Source organism: Notamacropus eugenii, chromosome 2 (genome assembly GCF_028372415.1).
Source record: "Notamacropus eugenii isolate mMacEug1 chromosome 2, mMacEug1.pri_v2, whole genome shotgun sequence".
NCBI classification, from domain to species: Eukaryota; Metazoa; Chordata; class Mammalia; order Diprotodontia; family Macropodidae; genus Notamacropus; species Notamacropus eugenii.
This window is the reverse complement of record NC_092873.1, coordinates 373715466-373740157: the sequence shown is the minus strand read 5'-3', so window position 1 is coordinate 373740157 and position 24692 is coordinate 373715466. Positions and strand designations below refer to the sequence as shown.

At 42.4% G+C, this 24692-nt stretch overlaps 1 protein-coding gene across 13 annotated transcripts in view; it reads left to right on the top strand.

Moving 5' to 3' along the window:
* The window catches only part of BCAS3 (BCAS3 microtubule associated cell migration factor), an 803928-nt gene that overhangs the window by 764700 nt on the left and 14536 nt on the right, over positions 1 to 24692 (top strand). For 8 of the 13 annotated variants that reach the window (XM_072637728.1, XM_072637731.1, XM_072637726.1 and 5 more), the window contains 2 exons: positions 13557 to 13724; positions 22532 to 22597. In XM_072637728.1, coding sequence (XP_072493829.1) covers positions 13557 to 13724; positions 22532 to 22597 — 234 coding nt within the window. The remainder of the gene's footprint in view (positions 1 to 13556; positions 13725 to 22531; positions 22598 to 24692) is intronic. The other 5 variants (XM_072637734.1, XM_072637735.1, XM_072637730.1 and 2 more) reach the window with 1 other exon arrangement.

Sequence of the window (24692 nt, the reverse complement as noted above, 5' to 3'; positions counted from 1 at the left end):
ATGCACCTCAACCTATTCCCATACGCTTTCAGGTTTCTATACTTTGAAAGATTTTTATCCCATGCAACTTGGTGATTATAAGTATTGGGATGGAGACATATATTTAAAATATTTGTAGACATTCATGTTATGTCCCGGTGATTGTGGGCACCAGTTTGTTCTGTTATAATGGTTCAGATCCAGTACAGTTAATTGTTTGAACAATATCTCCAGGATATTTTGAAGTCTTTACTTGAAATAATTTGAGACCAGGACATCAAATGTGGGCAGTTATGTGGCTTCATAGTGTACAGAGCTCTGGGCTTGGAGTCAGGAACTCCTGAATTCAAACCCTGGACAAGTCATTTAACCCTGTTTGACTCAGTTTCTTCATCTGTAAAATAAGCTAAAGAAGGAAAAGACAAGAAAACCCCAAATGGAGTCATGAAAAGTTGGATATGACTGAAACAACTGGACAACTTAAATTATGGGGATTGCTTGTCAGTGTAGAAGATGGTGGCCTCCTGATTTATAATTCTAGCCACTATGTTTTGCTAGATCTGTTAGGGGCTAAATTTTTATAGCCTGAAGTAATGTGTTGCCATCTCCATTTCTTTGCATAATCTACATTGATCCCTAAGTCCAGGCTCCTTAAAGATAACCCACTTGTAGTTTCTGGTAGCAATGACCTAGTCCTAAAATGTCATCATAAACCCCTTCTTTCCCATAAACAGATTTTTATGACTGAGCCATTCGTTCAGCATTCCTTTGTTGCTATGTTGTTGGCAGAGTTCATGTGGAGGTTGCCCATGGATGGTCTGGGGGGCCTTTTGATTCCATTCTCGCATCTTAGTTGTTTCATAAACTCTATCTGGAAGTAAACCACTTTCAGTTACAGTTGGCAAATACGTGACCATGAACCTATTATCAGTCTTTTCTGTTCCTCAGTGAAGTGATTAATGATTATTTCAAAAATATTTCAGTAAGTTATTGATATGTCTGTCATCTTCTTTAAGACTGTCAATCCCCTTTCCCATTTTTTGTCATGAAGCTGTTCATTTTTCTATATTTGTATTAGAGTGATGGACCTTATATTTTGTTAATATTGTATGGGGTTTTGTTAAGGTCTTTTACAGTTCATCTTGCAATTCTAAAAGTATACCTTAAGACTGATGTTGCATAGATACTAATTGCTTTAAATGTATTCTTACAACTCAGCTTGGATTTCATAGTGCCAAATAAGTTTCTTAGCATATTCAGCCAAAAGCTTCTTTATATCTTTATGTTCAGGGTGTCTTATCTGGAAGAGACTGATGTATTTTTAGGCATCTCCTTCTTTCTTTGGCTCAATGTTATCTCTAGACTCAAGGTGAAAATGTTTGGTCTCTTTCTTTCCATCAAATATATTAAGAATTCTTATTCTCACTTTATTGTCATTGTTAGTATTTGTCTTATTATCATCCCGATGGCTTTCCTCATTTCTAGTAGTTGAGTTTCAGTTGCCATCATGGTATACTGGGCTTTTCTACCATACTTAAGTTGGCTATTCTTTTCCTATCATCAGAGGGAAAGATATCAAAGCACTCAGAAGGGATTGTTTTCATTGCCTAGTGTCTGGGAAGTGATGCTTCTAGTCCTCCTTTAGTATGTAGAAAAAGCCAAAATCACATCTACACCAGGCTTACCAATAGAGGAAAAAGGGTCTCTAGGCCTTTAGTGTTGGAAATTCCAGCGTCAGACCAATTTGGACAGACTTGTTCATGGAAGCACCTCAGCATCTGGCCAGAGGTAAGGTCCCTTTGAAGTCTCTATACTGAGACCTGCCACGTCCAGTCCTTGAATTCACAGACAGAATGATAGCTTGATGATGTCATGATGATGTATTGACAAGAACTGATACCATCCACTATCTCAGGATGGGCCCCTAGGGATCCTCACCCCAGTTAGCCAAGATGATTGGGGGAAGAAAAGAAATTGACGGTCTGGGAAACTGCTTTCCAAGGTGCGTGCTTTGTGAAATCTCTCCGTGTGCCTCCCTGCCGATTTATGAAATCTGTATAGAGGTGGAACTTCTGGTGCTGTTTTTCATGCACAAGTCAGCGCACATTCCAGATATGAATTAAGAAGAAATATGTCATATGTACACAGGGGAGAATCAACATCGCGTGCAGCCAAGTGTGGCCATGAGGGGAAAAGTCAAGCCTAGGTCAGGTAGCAGGAGGCTCTGTCCACCCCTTGACTGAATCAAAACCAATTCCTGAAACGTGCTGGGGAAGAAAATCCTCTGGGTCACCAAGGGGAGTTGCTAGAAAAATTCAGAAGATTCAAAAGACTTCCTAAGGCCCCCACCCCCTATGGCAGCTGTGATTCCCTCCCCCAGACTTGAGGGTCAGGGAAAGGGAGGGTACAGGATGAACCTTCTCCAGGGCTTATTCCCACTGGGCCTCCCAGGCTTCCTGTCAGCCTCCTCAAGGAAAAGGGAGTAGGGAGGCCCCTAGAATCAGCCCCAGAAAAGCTTGGCTATCGAAATTCTGAAATAAACACCAAATAGCTTGATTGGGAAACCTGAACCCCACCATACAGTACCTTTTGGGATATCCCTCTTACTCAGACTTAGGAACCATGTCTTCTGACTGAGGGTTTCTCAGGTGCTTTCTTCACTGTTAGGACTCACTACTCTAGAGGAATGATGGATAACCCTGGTATGACCCTCTGTCTTTAATTCAGGAGAAAAATACAATCCTACTTTTCTCTCATCCAACTCCCTTTCTGATGCCTTAACTGATGGGGGCTTACTACTGGAATGTTAGAGTTTTTCAGGAAGTACTATTTGGAGCCCATGTGGCATACAGGGTGATCCCTTGGCTCTTCAAAGAACTCTTAATATCCATTAGTATTATTGTCAATTACATGGGAGTCTTCTGTGCCAGTTAGGAAACTCCAAATGAATTATTCATTGTTCCTAATGTTGCATACAAGTAAACTGAGATCCAGAGTAATTCCATGACCTGCCCCTTAGGTCCCAAAGCAAAGTCAAGAGTAGAAATGAAGTTAGAACCCAGGTCATCTGTTTTGCAATCCACTGTTTCAGCCCATAAACACTATAATCTGAATGCATCACGTTAAAGCCATAAAGACTGCTTTGAAGCCACCATGAATCCTCACTGGCTGAACTCTCACTGGGCTGCATTCCTTGGCTTGGGATTGTCCAACATGTTCACCACATGTATCCATTCCATCAAAGACCTATGCTGGCCCATTGGTGCTTCCTGCTCCACTGCTAATGCTGCATTTCCCCACCCTCAGCCCATAGCAGTTCAGGCACTAACTCTATCAGACCCCATTTGTCTGGCCACCCCCAGGACCCAGCTTCAGCTCCAACAATTGGTGGGATGAATACAAGGGCAAATAGGACAAATGTGCCAACACAAGGCTGGCAAATACCCAGGGTATGACTGAGAGAGTTACTTCCTAAGCACTGCTTGAAGAGATTGGGAAAGAAGTGGGGCAAGCCTTATTGCCAACCCTATCCTCCCACAGCTAACTAGTTTCTATTTAGTGGGAAACCCAGAAATTAGTGTCCATTTGTGTGTTCATATCCTGACATACAACTGGCTAACAGCACTTTTCCTATGACCAGAGTAAATCAGTTACCCCCTCTTCCCCAACCAAACCCTTGCACTGGTGTGTCTCTATGGTCCAAAAAGTGAACTTTAAGGTTTGAGGAAGTCCAGTTTGGATGGGAGGTTTTTTTGTATGCAAAGGTTCTGATTTGAATGCAGAACTCTCTGCAAGGGCCAGAATAATCAGTATTGGCCTAAACAGCTTTGTTATAGGCTTTAGCTCCAGGGATATTCCTTGACCTTGAAAAGAAGATGCTTTCATATCAGATACTGCCCTTGGGCCCTGGCCTCCTTACCTGTGAGAGATAAGACCTGAGCCCAAATCCTTTCTCAAAGCCTGAGAAAGGAAGAGAGGTAGCTGTCAGACTAAAGAACCTCTCTCATTCTCTCTCTCTCTCTCTCTCTCTCTCTCTCTCTCTCTCTCTCTCTCTCTGTCATACACACACACACACACACACACACACACACACACACACACACACACACACACACACACACACTTCCTTGTCCCTACTGATAATAGCATACAGAAGACAGAGAATCCTTCCCCAGCATGGTGACCAGTTCACCAGATGTCATAGTTGTAGTGCAAAGATGAAACTTAATAACCTGGCCTATTCCTCCCCGGGGGACCCAGAAAGCCCAACTCAAAATGTTGAGCAATGGCCCATCTTGAAGATTTGGAGGCATGTCCTGGCTTCCCTTCAGATTCCCTATGTAGCCATAGGCAGATAATTTGATCATCCCCAGTTCCCAGGGTGACACTGACTTTCTGCCCCTTCTGACTTCACATCCACTTGTCTCTCCTCATTTAGACAACACTCCCTATCTGGTGTCTCTGGCCTCACATACCTATCTCTGGTCTTCATGAAGAAGGTATTCTCTTAAAAAATTAAGCTTAGCCTTCTGGGTCAGCTACACTGGCGTATTTCTTAATACGCTGAGCATGTACATGCAAAGCACTGTACTAGGCACAAATACAAGTGTGATACAGTATTGCCCTCACCAAGATTAGGAAATAAGACATAGACATCAAAACATAACTAACACTACGCATCTATATATGTTGTGTCAGATCCATTCTGTAGAAGTGCTATAGGAAATAAGTGGAGTTAATGTTCCCCGTAATCTCAAGGGGTTAAAAAATCTTCATGGAAGAAGTAGGATTCGACCTGGATTTTGGAGATGAGGTAGAAGCTGGGATAGACAGCGAGGTAAAGCAAAGCAAGGAGGAGGAAGAGGGTTTCCAAGTAGTTATGTTTTAGACAGTCCTATCTACAAGAGGGAAATGTCTTCCCCAAACCTACCCCTTCTCGCTTAGAAGCACTCAAGGGGTAGAGATCATGATGGAGTTTTTCTGTCCTGGTCAAACAGTAGCTGTCACTGCAGGAAATGTGTTACCATGGAAGTGTGTGACTGAGTACAGAAGGGAAAGGGAAGGCTTGATATGAATGCGTTACAACTTTCCAATAAATACTTTTCTAGAGCTAAGTTTCGCTAGATATTTTCCCCATCACAGCCCTGTGAAGTAGGTAATTATGTATATTACTCCCATTTTACAGACGTGGAAGCCTGGTCTCAGAGAAAGCAGCTTGTCCAATGGACCATTTATATTTAGCATCACAATGAGAAATAGGAGCTGGGTCTCCTGACTCCAAAATTACCAGTTTCTACTATGTCAAAGCTGCCTTTCCAAGGACCTGAAGTTTGCTTTAGCCTCACTCCCATCCCAGGCTTTTCTGGATTCAAATCTGCCTCATTTTCATTGCCAACCTTATATTGCTCTGCTCACCTTGATGCCACATTTATCAGCTCTAAAGTCCTGAGACTGTTCCTTTGTTGGATGGCTCTCTCCCTGTGGGTGCTGGTATTGGCATGTGCAGAACTGACTATATCCTCACCATTGCCAGAATATATAGGCAGGCAACCTTCAGCAGGATATTGAAAAATGCTGACTTTATTCTCATTTCTGTGATTTCTCTTAAGAGCCAAGTTAGTCAGATATTCTCTTCTCATTCCCTACCACCCCAGAAGAGATCATAGATAAGATCATAGATTTGCAGTTAGAAAGGACCTCAAAGGCCATTAAGTCCAACAGTCCCACTTTTGCAGTTGAGAAAAATGAGGCACAGAGTGGTTAAGTGATTTGCCCAGGATCACATGACTAGTAAGTGACTAAGGCAGGGTTTTAACTCAAGTCCTTCCGACTCCATATCCAGCACTATAACCCCCTACCCATGCTGCCTCATTCGTTCTTTCTCTTGTCCCCCCACATTCCAGGTTATTGTTTAGTCATTTTTTAAGTTGTATCTGACTCTCTGTGACCGCATTTGAGGTTTCCTTGGCAAAGATGCTGAAGTGGTTTGCCATTTCCTTCTCCAACTCATTTGACAGATAAAGAAACTGAGGTAAACAGGGTTAAATGACTTGCTCAGAATCGCAAAGCTAGTAAGTGAGGCCAGATTTGAAATCAGGAAGATGAGTCTTCCTAACTCCAGGTCCAGCACTTATTCTTCCTAAACTGTTGGACTCAGTTTTCTGGGGACTAGAGAAGAGATAAAAGTGACAAATCTTCTGGAAATTGGCTGGAGAAGACAGACATGACTTTTCCAAATGGTAGAGTCTAATGAATGTTATCCCAATTTACAGGTGGCTTCACAAAGCCATTCCTAAAAGAGTCATTATGGCATAATGAAAAGAATGCAAGATTGTATCCCAGCTTCCTCACTCAGGCTAGAATGGTGGGTGGCATCTCCTAAAAGTAAACTAAATAGAGATGAACATAGTCAAACGCTTTTCTTGGGTACAAAACAATCCATCTCACACATTCAAAATGGAGGAAATGTAGATAGAAACCTGTGCATGTGAAAAGGATCTGGGGGTAAGAGTGGTAAGGGTTGATGAACCATGATCATAATATGAATCAGGGTTATAATGTGACAACCAGAGGAGGTCATGCAGTTTTAGAATTTATTTAAAAAGGACATAATTAATACATAGAACAAGAGAGACTATAGGTCTTTTGTGTTCTGCCCTGATCATATCCAGAGTATTGTATGCAGTTTCTTCTGAGGAAGGAATCCTTTTTAAAAGAATATTTTATTATTTTTCCCAACTACATGTAAAGACAACTTTTAACATTCATTTTTAAAAATTTTGAATTCTAAATTTTCTCCTTCCTTCCCTCACCTCCCCCCTTCCATGAGGTGGTAAGCAATTTGATATAAATTATACATGTGCAGTCATGCCAAACATATTTACACATTAATCATGTTGTGGAAGAAGACACAGACCAAAAGAAAAAAATAAAGAAAGCAAAAAATAGTCTGCTTCAATCTGCATTCAGACTCCATCAGTTCTTTTCCTGGAGGTGGATAGCGTTTTTCATTATGGGTCCCTTGGGATTCGGGTTATAGGTCTGTCGTATTGCTGAGAAGAGCTAAATCATTCATAATTCTTCATCATACAATGTTGCTATTACTGTGCACAATGTCCTCCTGGTTCTGCTCACTTCACTTTGCATCAGTTCATGTAAGTCTTTCCAGGTTTTTCTGAAATCATCCTGCTTATCATTTCTTATAGCACAATAGTCTGCCATCACAATCACATACCACAGATTGTATAGCCATTCCCCAATTGATGGGCAGCCCCTCAATTTCCAATTCTTTGCCCCCACAAGAAGAGTTGCTATACATATTTTTGTACAAATAGGTCCTTTCCCCTCACTTTTTTTAATATGAGAAAAGAATCTAAGCCATGATTGTTATTTGTATCCTAGGTGGCAAAATGGATAAACCAACTGGACCCCGAGTAAGGAAGAACTGAGTTGCAATCCATCCTCAGATATTTACTAGCTGTGTGATCCTAGGCAAATCCCTTAACTACTTCACCTTTCTTGTCTATAAGGGATAATAGCGCATGCTTCACTGAGTTGTTGGGAAGCTCAAAGGAGATAATATGTAAAGTGCAAACCTTAAAGCACTACGTGAATGTTTGCTTCTCTTGTTATCATTGTCAGCGGCAGCGTCCCTGTTGTTTTCAGTGGCCAGGCAGCCCATTTGAGAACCAATATAGAAACCACAGTGCAGGGACTCTATGGCCTCCTACCTGCTCGGGACCTCTGTATCTTCAGGCATTTACTCAGACACACTTCCAAAATTCTAGAAACCATATCCACTTCAACTAAATTTGTAGGAAATATCTGTTGTCTGGAATGTTAGAAGTGCAGGGGTGAGCATCTAATCCAGCACCTTCAGAGAAGGAAGCATCTTGCCCATCATGAGAGTGGAAAGATCATGGGACCAGATATCAAAATACTTGAAGGTTCAGCTACTTATTATTTCTGTATTTACTTTTATTTCTATACTGCTAAAAGGCTCTCAAGGCACATTTCCTCACAATAAGGTATATGAGGTAGATAATGCAAGTATTATTATCCCATTTTGTAGATGAGGAAACTGAAGTTCAGAAGAGTCACACAACTATTAATGTCAGAGCTAGGATTCAAAACATAGGCCCCATTGTGCTTTAAGGCTTGCAATTGAGAGCAGGTCAATTGTACCAAGTTCATGCCTTCTTCCTTGTGTTCTTGCCCCTTTAATACCAACAGTCCTCTAGTCTTAAACACCTACCTTGGACTCTGGACTCTAGACTCCATCTCACCTCCTGGCTTTCCCAACTCTCTGCAAGACTCCCTTTCTTGTGCTGTACTGACCATGCTGATCCCCTACCTGCTCGATCATTTACAGGCGTTCACTGATGACCTACTACGCATAAGACATTGTATCTGCCCAGCTGTTTTCCTGCCCTACTAAAGACTCCTGGAGCCACCAGACTCCTGGTATTCATCCCAAGCCCATTCTTTGTCTATCTACCCAGCCTTCTGGTCCTACTTTGGCATCTGACCCTAATGGACGCAGATGTTCCTTTGCCTCAGCCTACTCCCAACTCTCTTGGTCTTGGCTCCTTATCATCAGCAATGACTTCTAGCTGCTGACTGTCTTCCAACTGCCTTCTTTTACTCTTTTCCCTAATGTAAAGTACTGGTTTTATGGTGATGGGCAAGGTATATTACCTCTGAGCCTCAGTTTCCACATCTGTGAAAAGGGAATAATACTTGTACTACCTGCTTTGTAAGCTAGTTTAAAGAAAGCATTTTTGTAAACCTTTAAGAATCATATAAAGGGGAGTCATGATTATGTCTGATTTACAGGGAGCCCAGATATTAGTTGGTTTTATAGTTAACAAGGGTCTTTATGAAATTAGTACAAAGTATACTAATTTGTGGTATAATGGCAAGAGCACTGGACTTGATATCAGGAAAACCTAGATTCAAATGCCACCTCTGCCACTTACTGTCTTGTATGACTTTGGGCAAGTCACTCAACCTCTCTGGGCCTCAGTTTCCCTTTTGTTAAAGGAGGGGGTTGAACATGAGGAACTCCAAGTTCCCTTCAAGACCTAAATCTATGATCCCATGATCTTGTGAACCTCCCTTATCCATAAAATAATAAAAATAATATGCACTGGGCCTGGAGTCAGGAGGACCTAAGTTCAAAATCAGCCTCAGATACTTATCAATGGTGGGACCTTGGACAAATCACTTAACCTTTGCTTGCCTCAGTTTCCTCATCTATAAAAATAGAGGTAATAATGGAACATATTTCAGAGGGTTGTTGTGAGGATCAAATGGAGATGATATTTGTAAAGTGCTTGGCACTATATAAATGCTTATTCCCTTCCTTGTCCCCCTATCTAGCTCACAGGTCTTACTGTGAAACTCAAATGAGATCTTGTCTATAAAATGCTTTCCAAACTTGAAAATGCTATACTTTATAAATATACAAGTAGCAGTGATTATTTGTATTCGTTGGGGGCCCTGAATGTGCAGTGAGGTCTCTGGCCATCATGCTCTGTCATCTTTTGGTAGGGAATCCTACACATAGGAGCTGCCATGTGCTCTAGCTGTCATGCAGACACTCCTCAGCCTTTTGCCTGTTTAAAACAAACTGATCATTGCCTGGAGTGAGCTGACTGTGTGGCTCCTTGGCCACCACAAACTCATCCTCAGAGAAGTACATGGGGAAGGGGGGCTTCCTGTTTTCTATTAGGATTGCTTCTCTCCCTTGAAAACAAAAATGCATGGGTGTCATAGGGAGAATTTTCAGGCCAAAGAGACAAAGCAACTGCTAATGGCCTTTCTGAATCTGAAGTGATACTCTGGAAAGGCATTAACCAATCCCTGCCCTCTACTCCTTCCCTATATATGAGTCTTATTGGTTTGTTATTATTATTAACTTAAACATGCAAACATGAGTACTTCTACATGCAAAGAAAAGGAGGATTATATCTGAAACTGTGAACTTATTAGGAAGTTTGTTTTTTAAAAAATCTCTATTAAATTTAGCATAGCAGTAACCGAACTGTCCCCACTGTATCCCCTTCTGAGTTTTTCTCTTTGGTGCATTTTTAAATGTTTCATTGCCTCTCTCTTTTTTTCTTCTTTGCATCCGTATCACTACCCAATGACTCCCCTCTCTCCTCCTACTGAATCCTTTCTTGTAACATATAAGTACAGTCAAGCAAAATAAGTCAACTATTTGACAATATATGTCTCATTCTGTACCTCTAAAACAATCACCTCTTGCTGAGAGGTGGGAAGTTTCATCCTTCCAACATCATGACTAGTCATTACACTGATCAAGTTTATTTAAAGTTGTTTTTTCTTTACATTATTGGCTCATTGTATAAATTGTTTTCCTGTCTCTGCCTATTTTACTCTGCATCTGTACACACAAGTCCTCCCAGGTTTCCGTCTCTCTCCCTTCTTAGGATGTAATCATATTATATTGCACTTTTTTCCCATAATTTGACCACTCCCCAATTAATGGGTATCCACTTTGTTCCAACTCTTTGCCATGACAAAAAGAGCTTCTATAAACATTTTTGTACATATGGGTCCTTTCCCCTTGTCTTTGACCTCTGTGGGTGTATGTAGTTAGTACTGTTATCACTAGATCAAAGGAAATGTACTGTTTAGGGACTTTGGGAGTATAGTCCCAAATTACTTTCCAGAATGGTTAGACCAGTTGACAGCTCCATCAACAGGGCCTTGGTGTGCCTGTCCTCCCACAAATACTCCAACAATTACCATTTTTTTCTTTGTCATCTTTGCTGATTTTTCAGATATGAGGTAGAAACTTGGATGTATTTTAGTTTTTATTTATTTATTTGGAGCATTTTTATAGGGTTAATAGCTTAAATTTCTTTGAGAATTGTCTTTTCATATACTTTGACTATTTAGCTATTGAGGAATTGCTGTAGTCAATCAACAAACATTTCTGGTTTATGTATTCATACTATATTTTAATATATTTGTTTAAATTTCTCATGTATCTTTGATATAAGATCTTTATCAGAGAAATTTCCTCCAGGGATTTTTTTTCCCACAGTTAACTGTTTCTCTTCGAATTTAACTACATCTCACTTTTAAAGAAGTTATCCACTGTAGATGATTTCTGTTATATATTATACCTTATCTTTTATGTTAATCTCTATTCCTTTTTTGATCAAGAACTCTTCACCTATATGTAGTTATTGAAAAGTATCTCCTTCTCCCCTAATTTGTTTGTGATATGACTGTTTATATTTCGGTCCTATATCGTTTGAAACTTATTGTGGTATATGGTATGAGGTGTTAGTCTCAATCTAATTTCTGCTGGACAGAATTCTTATTTTCTCATTCTCAAAGTATGTCCACATAAGATTAATTTAGGGCATTCTTATGACAGCCCCATGAAATGAGTGAGACCAGCATTATTATCCTCATTTTACAAATGAGGAAACTCAGAGCCACAGAATTTACAAATGATGGGGCAAGGCCTTCTGATCCAAGCCCTTCTGGCCTCTCATCAGTGTTTTTTGTACTTTATCACACTGTCTAGAAGGAAAGAACCTCCCAAAAGGAACTACATTTAACATACATATCCCTTCTCTTCCCCCATTTACCACGTATTCTTAGGAGGTATAGAGAAATGGGACTGTTTTATCCCCTTTCACAAACAGAGGAAGAGAAAGATGAAGTTACTCATTTAAAGTTACACAAGTAAATGTCAAGACCAAGAATTGAACCTATATCCTTGAACCTTTGCAGCCTTGGAATTGGACTCCAGGGAAGGTACTTACGTGTCTGCCCTGTGTTTTCTGTCTGTCCTACAGCACATCCACAAGGGGCAACCAATGGCATGCTGAGGTAGCATGGCTCATGTCATCAGAGGAATGCACAATTTTGCCTAAAGAAAGAACACCCAATATGCAGTTGCTACTCAAGTGTACTGGTCCCTTTGGACAAGAAGGGAGATGGAAGGGAGGGGAGCCCCTTCGTATCCTTCCATACCCCAGCCACTAGCGAGAGAGGCTGATTCTCAAACTCTTGCTTCGAGGAAAGGTCTTGGGTGTTCGTCTCAGAGGGGCCTCCCCTCATATGCTCCATTTACAGTTTCTGCCTGTCCCTTCAGTGCCAGGAATCTGCCCCAATGTTAGACTAGAGATAAATCAAAGGGCTGCCTTTGCTGATGAAATTCAGGAGCTCACAGTGACCCTTGCTGCTGGTATAAATCCTGGCAGGCTGAGTAGCCAGGGGCCTTTGTCCCAGCCACCAAAGTTCAGGATTATCTGGCCCTCTTTGCTGATGTATGGAGCCGCTGGCTGCCCAGAGTGTTTACTAACGGTTATCACCTCAGTACTTTGGCCGTTATCAGAGGCAGGGCCGCCTGCCGGGGGCTCTGGCTCGCACCCTCTCTATTACCACCTGTCATTGGCAGAGGGTGTGTATTGAAGCTGCACAGCCCCCTATGCTGAGGGAAGATAGTTTCTGAAGGCTGATCAAAGGGGAGAAGCGAGGAGCTGATACAGAGGACGTGTCTCGTGTACTTTTAACTTTGGGAAACATTGGCATTTGCTGCTTTTTTTTTTTTTAACCTTCCTTGGGCTGGCAGGAACCAGGCCCAGTCAATGCAATGGATTTGGTTACCTAATGGCTGGGGACATGGTATGTGCTTAAAGCAACAGAGCATGACCATAATCTCATTCCAAGGGGGAATGGTTTGAAATAAGCCCTCACAGAAGACTTGCTGTATAATAAAGTCGAAATAATTTTAATTTGTACTTTGAAGTGTTCTTGGATGCAAAACTCTAATCTTTGCATTCAGCAGAACACCATGTACTCTCTGGAACAGGGGAACGACTTCACATTAAGCAGTGATGGTAAGGGGTCTGGCCAAAGATGCTATCACCCATCTCCATCTCTGGTGTCTCTGGAGGAGTGTCAGCAATTGTATGCCTAGGTGTATGGCGCTGCCAGAAGCATGCCTCCTGACCACATAGTCCTGAGAAGGTTGGAGGCAGTCAGGAGATAGGGCAAGCACTTTGGCCTGGGTGCTACTCCCAGCTCTTCTACTAACTCCCTTTGTGACACTGGGCAAGTTATAGCCCCCACTTTGGGCCTCAGTTTTCCTGTTTGCTAAATGAAAAAGTAGGATTAGATGATGCCAAAGGCCCTTTCCATCTCTACTGCTCTCTGGATCTGTGACCACCATCTTGTGATGGCTAACACATAATATAATGGATGACCAGTCTTGACATAAGGAAAACCCAAGTTTAAGACCTATATCTGGCACATGATAATTATGTTACCTTAAGCAAGTCACTTCATTTGTCTCAACCTTGGTTTCCTCATCTGTAAAATGGGGATAATAATGGCACCTACCTCCCAGGCTGTTGTGGAGGGAAGTGCCACATTGATGTGTTCTAATTCTTTTTTCATTAATTTTCATATTGTAATTGCTGCTGATAGAGCCAGAGGCCTGCGAGTAGAGGGCTTGGAAGGAAGGTAGAGAAGGGGTGTCTCCTGTGTGTGCCTGTATTCAGTGCCAGATTTCCCTTTCTGTGCTGCAGGTACTTTTGATCGGAGTGTGACCCTACTGGAAGTATGTGGAAGTTGGCCCGAAGGCTTCGGCCTCCGTCACATGTCCTCTATGGAGCACACAGAAGAGGGCCTCCGGGAACGACTGGCTGATGCCATGGCTGAATCTCCTAGCCGGGATGTCGTGGGATCAGGAACAGGTATAAACTGAAGGCTACTGGAGGGTCTGCTTTTGGCACTGATGCACACCTGATCTGCTTGTGGTTTTTCAGATTCCTCCCCACCTCCCACCCCAACCCCCAACCCCTGGTTAAAATGCTGCTTGCTGCCCTATTCTTTTTGGAAGCCATGAACACAGAACCCTCCAAGATGGGGCTGCTCCTCGGGAGCTGCCCTTCCCACCTGGAACAACTGGAATAAAAATACAGTCAGAAAGGTGGTTGCATTGGTACCTTCAAAGAGGGATGGCATCCCTGAGCCAAGGTGAAGGCCTTGGGAATCCAGATTTCTCCAGTATCTCCCAAGGCTCTGACTGCAAGAGTAGGCTGAGTAGGGACCTGAGACCTAGGCCATGCTTCATGAGCCATAGCTCAGCTGGATCCCTGGTGATCACAGGGCTAGGCAGGATAGCAAGGGAGGGGATTAAGACCCCTCTGGAGTCTCTGCTTGAGAGTGCGACTTCTCTTTATTTTCTTGCCTCCATAAAAGTTCCTAGGATTGATGACCACTGTGACCTAAGCTCTGCTGATGCTAAAAAAACTAATACTAGCCAAGGAATGGATGGGTTCAAATCCTGACTTGGCTGCTTTCTCCCTATGTTACCCTGGGCAAGTCATTTAACATCTTTGGGCCTCAGTTTTCTCTGCTTCTTCCCCAGTAAAATGAGGGCATTGGTCTAGGTGACCTTTAAGGTCCCTTCCAACTCTAACATTCTGTGATAATCCTCTAATAATACACACACACACACACACACACACACACTCTCTCTCTCTCTCTCTCTCTCTCTCTCTCTCTCTCTCTCTCTCTCTCTCTCTCTCACAGACACACACACACACGCTCCCATGCACACTTAGAGGAGTGGATGATGTAACTATTTCCATAAAGTAACCATAGGTTACTACTTACTCTGTACATTCCTTCAATGTTCCTAGCTGCCCATCCGATGGGTGGTTTTGCAGGCCTCACCATGTACTTTTGAAGGAACTCTGCTTCATGGGGGTAGACCAGTAGCACAGTAGCAAGGTCCCTCTTGGTTTTCCTAGGTGATGTCAGGAGGGTTGTGCTCTGGCTAAAAGCCCAACATGATGACTGTCAGCATGCCTTGATACTGGCCACTTTGTCCTGGAAATTGCATGGAAGGTTTGCCTGGCAGAGAAGCAGTTTCAAACTTTGGGGAAGGAAGAAGGGTAGAATTCAGAATGAGAAGAATCAAAAGACATTGGGAACATTTTTGGAAGGTACTGGGAAAGCTTGTCACTTCTCCCTTTGTGGAGGCAACCAGGTTGTTCAAGTTTTGGGGTTTATCTGTGAAACCTCCTGTCATTAATGCTTTCCGTATATATAAGATCCTTATAAGAACCTTCAAAACTTATAAGACTTCTTGAGTATGCAGCAGCCCTCAGAGGTGGCTTTTATTTCCCTTTAACAAGTGAGAAAACTGAGGTTCAGAGAATCACACAGTTACCTGAGTCCTTTAAATTCAAATCCCAGCCTGTTTCCCTCCCAGTCTCTCTGTCTTTCTTTTTCTCAACCTCATTAAAGGGACCATGCCCTGCCTACTTCTTAAACAGGCCTATTCAAAGAATGGGTGTTCCTTCACCCTAAGTGAGGACCTGCAAAGCCCTTGGTCCAAGGTCTCCCAGTGCATCCTAGGTCATCTCCAGTCATCCTGATGAATATCTGCTCACTGGATTCAGATGGCTCTGGAGGAGAAGTGAAGCTAGTGACCTACACAGCACTCTCTCACTCAAAACAAAGTCAAGTGCAAGTCATGTCATCTTTTCTCTGATGGCATGGTCTTCTTTGGCAATGAAGGACTAACACAACAAATTCAAATCCACTACTCTTTCCACCATTCCATGCTTTCCACTGGCTCATGAATAATATGTGACCCCACCTCTCCTTCCATCCTCCTGCCTCCTCCCCCAACTTTCTTCCCCAGGTCTTCCCAGGACTTCTGGAAGAACAATTTTTCCTTGGACTTGATTCTATTAGTTTTTACAATCTTGGCTAATGAAGACTATCTTCCTTCCCATACCTTGTAACCTTTCCAGAAACTAGAATGTTTCACCCAGTTTCTATGGGCCATTTGCATAGACTGAAGACTGGTCTTGGCCCCTTGCAATCAGTCATTCAGTTCAAAAAGTTTATGGTTTGTGTGTGTGTGTGCGCGTGCGCTCCTGCGTTTTATGTGCCAGGTACTATACTAGGAACTGAGGATACAAAGACAAAAATAAATCCTGCCCTTAAGGGATTTATAATCTGTAGTAGAGATAACATGTACATATGGCAAGATAAGGATAGGTACGAGATCTGGGGTGTTATTGGTAGAGGGAACTGCCAGGTAAGAAAACTCCCTCTACCAAGGCAAGTATCACTTTCAGATAGTCTTAGAAAGTAACCTAGAACATTGAGAGGTTAAATGACTTGTGCCCAGGGTCACACAGCCAGTATGTGTTGGAACTTGAACCCAGGTCTTCCCAGCTTCAAGGCCAGCTTTCTTTCCACTATGCTATACTGCCTTCCAGTGAATACCTACAAGATATATACTGAATGTATTTCTACAATATATAGACAAAATGAAGAAGGTCATTTGGGGAGAGGGAGGGGAAGGGAAGATCCAGAAAGATTCTGTGTTGAAGGCATCACTTGAGCATAGTGACTTCATTCCACAAGATTCTTTCCCTGCCCTCCCAAGTCCAAAAGGAATTGAGGAGAGAGTCTTAATGTTTTTGTGTCATGGACCCCTTTGGCAATCTGGTGAAACCTATGGATCTTTTCTCAGAATAACGTTTTTAAATGCATAAAATAAAATGCATAAGATCACAAGAATGACCAAAACAACAAGAACAACAGAATCACATTGAAACACAGTCATCAAAATATTTTGTAAAGCAAGTTCCTGGACCTTGGGTTGAGAAGTCCTGGGCTGGAACAGCCACTGGCGTAATCCTCTGTGAGGTCTGCTCTTCTGCTCTTCCTCCCAGCAGCCTCTCAGAGCACCTTACCCTGATGCCAGTAGATTCATTTGTGTGTGGTGGAGGGATTGGTGAGCACCAGTGAGTAACGGTGAGGTTTTGGAGGGAGGCTGGCAGTGTTCCATCTGCCTGGCAGTTATGAGGTACAGTCTCAAATCATCACAGCCTTAACATGATCCACAAAATAGAAAAAAAAAGGGGGGGGAATAAATCAAGATTCTGCTGTCCCTCTGATCAAAGAGATAAGACCACCCTTTGGTTTATAGGAGAGCAAAATGACAGTTTCTCTCCCTCCATCTTCCTCTCATTATAACTCAGTTTGGAGAGCATTGACTATATCTGCTATCTGTCTTTTTAAAAGAAAAATAAAGTGACCCAAGGTATACAGGATGGTAAGTTAGGTAGAGTGCTATAACATCAATCTGTTTTCTTCCTGACCGTTAACAATCGTTAACAGTCTCTGCATTTCCACAGACTCCAGACTGATTATTAGTTCAGCAGCCCAGTGCTACCCCTCACCGGGTGCAGTGCCTTTCTAAGGAAATGCCCCATTTTATACCCTCACATGCTGAAGCCAGGACCATTTAGGCAAATAAAGAAAAATCTTGGCAAACGGAGCAAGATTTTTTTTGCCTCTGAGAGCAGCCACTTCCCTACCCCCCCAAGCTCAGGACAACCTCTTGAGATGGCCTGAAGGACAAATGGACAAGGCAGCATTCTCAAGTGGTTGATTGGCTCTGACATGCACTTAATGGCCAGAGATAAATAGATTCCTTTAATGCCTTACCAGTTAGGACATCATTGGCACGGAAATTTGTATAGTAATCAGGATTGATACACTATTTATAATGGTATCAATGAAGGATGTAGTCACTACCCTAAACTCCATTTTGTCCTTGTAGCCCTTAATCTACAGATATCCCCATTACAATGTTGCTCATTGTTACACGGATTCCTATACAGCTGACTTTTCTATAGCCCATCTAGTAAGATCTGCATTCAGGAATGGATAGTCCATAAGGTGTGTGTTAATCTTATCCACCAGTCATATAGCCTTTCATTGACTAGCAAAGAGTCTTTTAGGTGCATAATAATAAATATTTGATGGAAAATGAATGAATGATAGTGCTTCTTTGTACTTTGAAGCATAGCTTTCCACAGTGTTGGTGGCTCTACTAATATAATGTTATACTAGTTAGTCATCATATCATAGGATGATTTTTATATGCAGATGCTGGTTTATTCCTTCTGAATACTGGCCTGGCAGTGTGGCAGAACTGGTTTCCTCCAAATCTGTCTAGTTGGGTCTTGGAGAATTTAGCTTACTTTACATTCAACGTTGCTTTTTTTCCTGTTAAAAATAGAACTATTTATAAAAATAACAATAAATTAGTTCTAGCTCACTCTCATAGTTAGATTTTAAGAAAGAATTTTATTATGGAATTAGACTTAAAGAAACACAAATTCCTAGGCACACATTAAGTATCTTCTCTCTCTATCTAGACTTCAGCTCTTTTGTTTAACTGCTTAACTAACTTCTAACAACTTCTTTTTTATAAAACTTGTTTTCTTTTTTTATTCTCATGTATAATATCAAAAAGCCAAATTCTTTACTCTGATCCTGCTAGCTTCCTCACCTGACTGCTAGTAGGTATTCAATTCTTATTAGTAATTAGTAACTAGTCTTTCTGAAGTTGAGGGAACTCTATTACACAGGGTTTTGATTCTTCTGGTGGCTTTTTCTTTTACATTAAAAGCATTAGGAGTGAGGAGGAAGTCTCCATTTCCCCACTATCATTTTTGCAAGCCTACAGGGCTCCCTCCTTTGGAGCTTCCTTTTTGTGTGTATCACTCCTTTGCACAGAATGGTAATAAGGATGCTCTAACCTACGTTGTATATTTTGCAAGCTGTCTATGCCAGTTTTACAAACTTGTTTTCATTTCTTGAAAAGGTTCTGTCTTTATTTCTTATGAGTGGTTTAATTAGTCTTTGTGTATAGACACACAGTAGTCTCAGTCAATTAGCACTTATTAAATGCCCCCAAAATGCAAGGCACTCAGCTAGATGCTGTTTCTTCACACAAGCCTTAGCTTTAAGCTTAAAACAAAAACCAAAAATCTGAGGAAATAAATACCATAGGTGAAATTCCCCACAAAAAGGATCTATCCTAGCTTTTCTTTCAGAGAACCTGAAAATATTATCTGCTCCATCATAGTTTAAATTCTGAATAACAAAATATTATTAATTGGGACCCACCTCCCCTGTTCGAAATCCAAGATAGTCTGATCTAGGATGGGCTGAAGTTAAATTTCTAGGAAGGAAGGGTTTTCTTATTAAAAAAATAGTTGAGCCAGGATTCCAGGTGGTTTATTTAAACTCTGAGCTGTTTTCAAGTACATTAGGACCAGTCATTTGCATGTAAAGCAATCAGTGTAGGTAGTCATCACAGACTATTTTCATCCATTCATTAAGCAGATCCAGAAAGGGCCTCTACTTGGCCATACTTTGTTAGCAGCTAGTTAGAGTAACCTTGAAAGAGATAAAACTGTATTCCAATTGAAACTGACTATAATTCAGACTTTTCTCCAGGACAGAGATGCCTGCTCTTACAGGTCTCTTTGTAAAAACTGATGCTTCTTCAGCTATGTTCCCTGATTTGTGATCCTCCTAGAATACCTTCTTTCCTGAGGCCCTCAGACCTCCTGGCAAACACTATCAGTTTTGAGCTGGTGACAGCAGGTTGGCCGAGCTCCTGACCTCTTTCCAGCTTTGCTGTTGATGGGCCTATCCTGAGTCCTAGGTGGTGTTTGTTTGTTTGATTTTCCCATATGGCAACACCCAAGATGTGTACTTAACTATTACATATAATCACAAACTAGCCTTAGTCAGGAAGCCCATTAACCACCAGAACTCTTCTTCTGCAGCTGCTGCCACTTGGGACATCTCTGAATCTGTGGGGCTAAAGTTACCACTGTTTTATGAGACCCTGGCCTCAGGATCTACTTGCCTCTTTTTCCCAGAGCCCATTCAGTATGGGCTAAGGGCTCCAAGATGGCATCCCTCAGAGTGAGCCATGAGGGACCAACTGGTGGTGTTCCTACATTGAGGGCCAGCCTGCTGGTTCTTGTCTGCTTTCCTCTGATAAGGTGCAACCATTTTGGAAGGGCTTTTACTTCCCTACATGCTGCCCATAGTCTTTGGGAAGAATAAATGTGTTCCTTGCCTTTGAAGGAATTTGTAAGTCTTCCAGAAACAAAGAAAAATGTGTGACTCTGATCGTCATTTAATCTCTATGTAACAGTTTCTTCATCTGTAAAATGAGGAAGTTGGATTGGATGGTTTCTATATTCCCTTACCTCCTAATCTGTGACTTTCTGATTCTTTTCCCAGCAGGATCATATATCATTTATCCCCCAAATCCTGCGTATAGCATTTAGCAGTTTAGATTGGTGATCAGTACATGTTTGGGAGTGAATGAATGAATGAATGATGAAATCAAGACCACCAAATAGTACAGAGAAGGTAAAAGGAGCAAGGAAATGAAATATCACAGAAAAGATTATTGTTGACCTTAAAGAGCAAACTTACAGATCAATGGTCCAAATTCTTCACTATTCCTAAATGTTTTTATTTTTCCCCCTGGGAAAACCCAAGCTGGATAGAACAACTTTTCAAACCTTAGATAAATCTTTGGATTTGGGATTAGGGTGGTAAAGTTTTCAGATGCTTTGGTGGGTCCCTCATTGCTAACTGGGGACCAGCTGAATAAGGACAATGTATACTAAGTGACTCAGCTATATAGAGAAGAGTCTTACATGTCATGGTGCTCTCATGATGAAACAGTGTTCCAGTTAATGATGAGCTAGACTCCTTAGAGATGTTCCCAGCATGAAAAGATGAATTCTTAAGGGACTTTCCAACCCAAGGCAAGGGGGTGGGAGGAGGCCACAAGAATGTGGGTGGAAGGTGGGCAAATGCTGAATTGCTAGTGATTTTGTCCAGCCCTAGAAATTTTGGGGTTTTTTATTTTAATTAATTAATTTTTAATAGAAATTTTTAGAAAAATAATTGGCTACCAAAGGGAAGTCTCTTCTTTCTTTTCCTTCTTTCTTCAAAGGTTTGCCATTTGCAACTATCTACTAGTCTTAGTGTTTCTAGAACTGAGGGTGGTGAAAAGAACACTAGATCTATAGTCAGAGAACCTGAGTTCGAATCCCATTTGTGCCACTTTCTACCTGGCTCACCTTGGACAAGTCATTTGATTTTCCTGGACCTCAGTTTCTTCACATGTAAAAGGGAGGGCTTGGACTAGATTGCATCTGGGATCCTTTTCAAGTCTAAGTCTCTGAGCTTAAGATTCCATTAACCTAAGATCACAGCTAGTTAAAATTTACTGTCTTTTTCTTAAATCTCGGTTTTTACATTCTAGAATCCTCTGAGCAAAATTTTGAGGCAAACAGACCTCTCTCTCTCTCTGGAGTCATAGAGAAAGATTTCTACACACACGCTAAGCAGAATGTTTTCTTTTTTAATTTTATGAACTTCCGTGCTCTCAGTGCCCATATTGCTAAACTAAAGTAGATCGGTATCCCTAAAATGGCTGAAAGAAAGCAAAATCTTGATGTCGTTAATGTAATATTTTGTGGGCCTTTCTGGGCACCCATACCCAGGGATATCCCGAAGCCCATGGTTAGGTTTTAGATTTTTTTCCCCACTCTCACCTCCTTCCCTGCCCCCTCACCACCAGGGCCTGCTGGGGCCCCAACCATGGGGACATTTTGAGGTTTTGCTAGTGGAAAAATACTGCTTACCTCCCACCAGCTCTTCTAGGCCTCGCGTGTCTTGCTGGGCTCTCACCAACCTCCCTCAAACTTTTCCCCACATGTATTTTATTTAGCGTAGCTTGATAGCTTTCAAATTCCACCCCTCCATGCTTAATTGAATTTGGGGAGAATACCCATCTATTTGTTCCATTTGTTCAGGATGCCTTTTTCTACTCTGTGCCCCATGAGCTCATCCTCCTGTAGTACTCCCATCATCTCCAGTCAGCCTCAACACATGCTGTCTCCTCCCTGATTTGTGCGGAGTAGTTCTAGGCAGACTCTGTGGTGTACGTCCTCGAATGCGCATGACAACATACTTGACCTAGGCCGGCCGCCTTTAGAGAATGGACAGGGACCCCTTGAAAGGTTTGGAGCCTCTTTGGCTTCATATTTTATTTATCTCCAAGTCATTGAGAGCCAAATGAAGATACATTTAATGCATCATAGCAAGTCTCAACTGGCATTCCCCAGCCCAGTTTCCCAGGCAAGCCAACCAGCCATACTGTCGGGGTGCTACCAGGCGGGTTTTAACTCCATGACTTATTTCCTGGGAATCTTGGCCATTGGCCTGCCCTGACCACACACTGCCAAATGAGGTATTTGTCTTCCTGCTGCCAGACACCAAAAACTAGGTACAGAATTGGGCCAAGGTGGAGCAGTTGCCAGCTCCCCTTCCTCCTGTCCTATCCAGGATGGATAGGGACAGTTTGAGTGGAAAGGATGGAAAAATGGGTATAAAACCTAAGGGTGAGTTGGAGTCTGGGTTCTTCTCATGTCTTAGGGGAAAGGTATAATGGAATCCAAAAACATGAAGACTTGAGTGCCATGTCCCTGCCTGCCCCTTGAGCCACTTGGAGTCCCCAGCAGCTCAACCAAAGCAGATAAATTGTTTGAAAAGGTGTTGTTTTGGTCCCACATTGTTTTACTGTCTCGAAGATCTTTTTTTTTTCATTTTTCTTTAAAGAAATATTTTATTTTTAATACAGACACAGCCCTTGACGTAGCGGTAAAAAACATCACCCCCGAGAGAAACATGGCTGTGAAATGTTTTGGTATGTAACTGCCTGCCTTCAACCCAGGTCTGACAGATGCACAAAATCAAAGGCTCTCGTTGGTATCAAGGGTCCACCCCATGGTCGGGTTGGCCCCCTGGCTGCTTGTGCTTCAGGAGCCAAGGGGGAGGGGACTGGAGCTGGGGTGGAAGAGGGAGGAGGGTGAAGGGCAGGCAGCTGGCACACATTCCTTTCTCATCGTCCACATGGGCATGATGTCGCATTGAGGAGCTGGAGATAAATTGGTGGAGGAACTGGGGGAGAGAAGAGTTTCTTTGAGAACCACCCCCCCTTTTAAGATGGAAGTCAAATTTAGGATTCTGTTGTGCAGAGCAGGGAGGTCACTAGGCTCTAATGCACTTACCATTGACTGCCCCTCTTGTAGTGCGTCTATTAGTGAGTAATTGGATTTGTACCTATTCATTTGCAGTCCCTGCAGGAGCTCTGAGCTGGCCCCCAGCATAATTGGTGCTGTCTCTATTTTTACATCATTAGATTAGCCCCGACTCCTGGCCACTTGTTGTCTGCGCTTGTCTGTCCATTTATACAACCTAATGTAACACAAAATTCATTACTGATCACATTACTTTCAACTCTGAAGCTAGCCTTGTGATAAACATTTGGTTAACCCCTTCCTGCCCGTGGGACAGAGCAGGAGGACAAATGCACTTCCACTCAGCAGGCAAATCAATATCTTAATACACCAAAGTGGAATTGCATTTCTAGATTTGTTATTCCTCCTGGAGGAGCAAATGGAAAGGCTGGTCTGCACCCGGCGGGATTGAATAATGAATGGGGCCCCGGCACCAGCGGCACGTCTGGGGCCCGAGCAGAGATGCCAGCATAGCATCAGCTGTCCCAGGGGCACCCCTGGAAGTCGGAGGGGCTTGTCATTTCCTCCTCCACCCTTTTCTGTGGGTTTACAGTCTTGGACTAACATCCTAATGGCCAGGAATAGTAGGCTGGGCTCCCTCTAAGGTCTCCCTCTCCAGGCTCCCTTTACGTTGCTCTGCACAGGCCCAGGGAAGCCTCTTGCTGTCTCTCTAAGTCATACTGGGGCCCCTGAAATGACCTCTAAGCTGTGGGGGTGGTGTCTCACAGCCACTATTTCCTCTGCTTGGAAGTGCCCTTTAAGGGCAAGTCCATGGAAAGGGTTGCCCTTATTAGTTTTTACCAAGACCCTGTCCAAACCCAGTGAAGTCTTGAAAGTTTGTTTACTGTATTATTTATTCGTTAGGTTCATTAACAATGTACCCCCACCCCTTTTACCTCCAAGACACATAGGTCTCCATGAGGATATTAAATTGAATCCAAGGGCCAAAACTTTATGAACCTGTTCATAAAATTTCCCTTTAAAGGATAACCAAGAATCATTACTGTTCAAGATTTGGTCACTCAAATCCCTATGTCTTTCTGAATGAACAGTGTCTATTTAAAGGCAAGTGGCCTAGTAAAAAAATTGTTGGCCCTGAAGTCAGGAAGAAGTGAGTTTAGATCCCATCTCTGACACTTACTAGCTGTGTGACCCTGAGCCAAATCGCTTTTACCTCTCTGAACTTCAGTTTCCTCATCTGTGAATTGAATAGAATAGCTCTGGCACCTGCCTAGAAAGACAGAGTGGAATAGTGGGTAGAAAAGTGGCCTCAAAACCATGAAGACCCAGATTCGAGTTCAGTTTCTGTCAAAGATTGGTGATGTGAACCTGGACAAGTCATTCAGACTCTTAATGCTTCAGGTGACTCCCTGAAATTCTAAGTTGCAGAGAAGGGACAGACCTGCAGTGGTGGAGGGAGTTTCCTTACCTGGAACATCCTCCATACTGGCAAATCTCTACCTGTCTAGAAAGGCTGTTATGATGAGATAATGTATATAAAGTACTCTATAAACTTCAAGGTGCTACATAAATGTTGATGATGATGATGATGATGACAATGATGATGTCAGCATACGGAACCTATGGGTTCAGCACACAGAATGACATGATCTGGCAGACAGCCTGCAGACCTCAAACAGGTGCCTTTGGCTGCAGCTCTGAGCTGTACATATGTTAGAGAAAGAGGGCAGGGTTGAAAAGGGGCCTCCTCTTTTAAGGGAC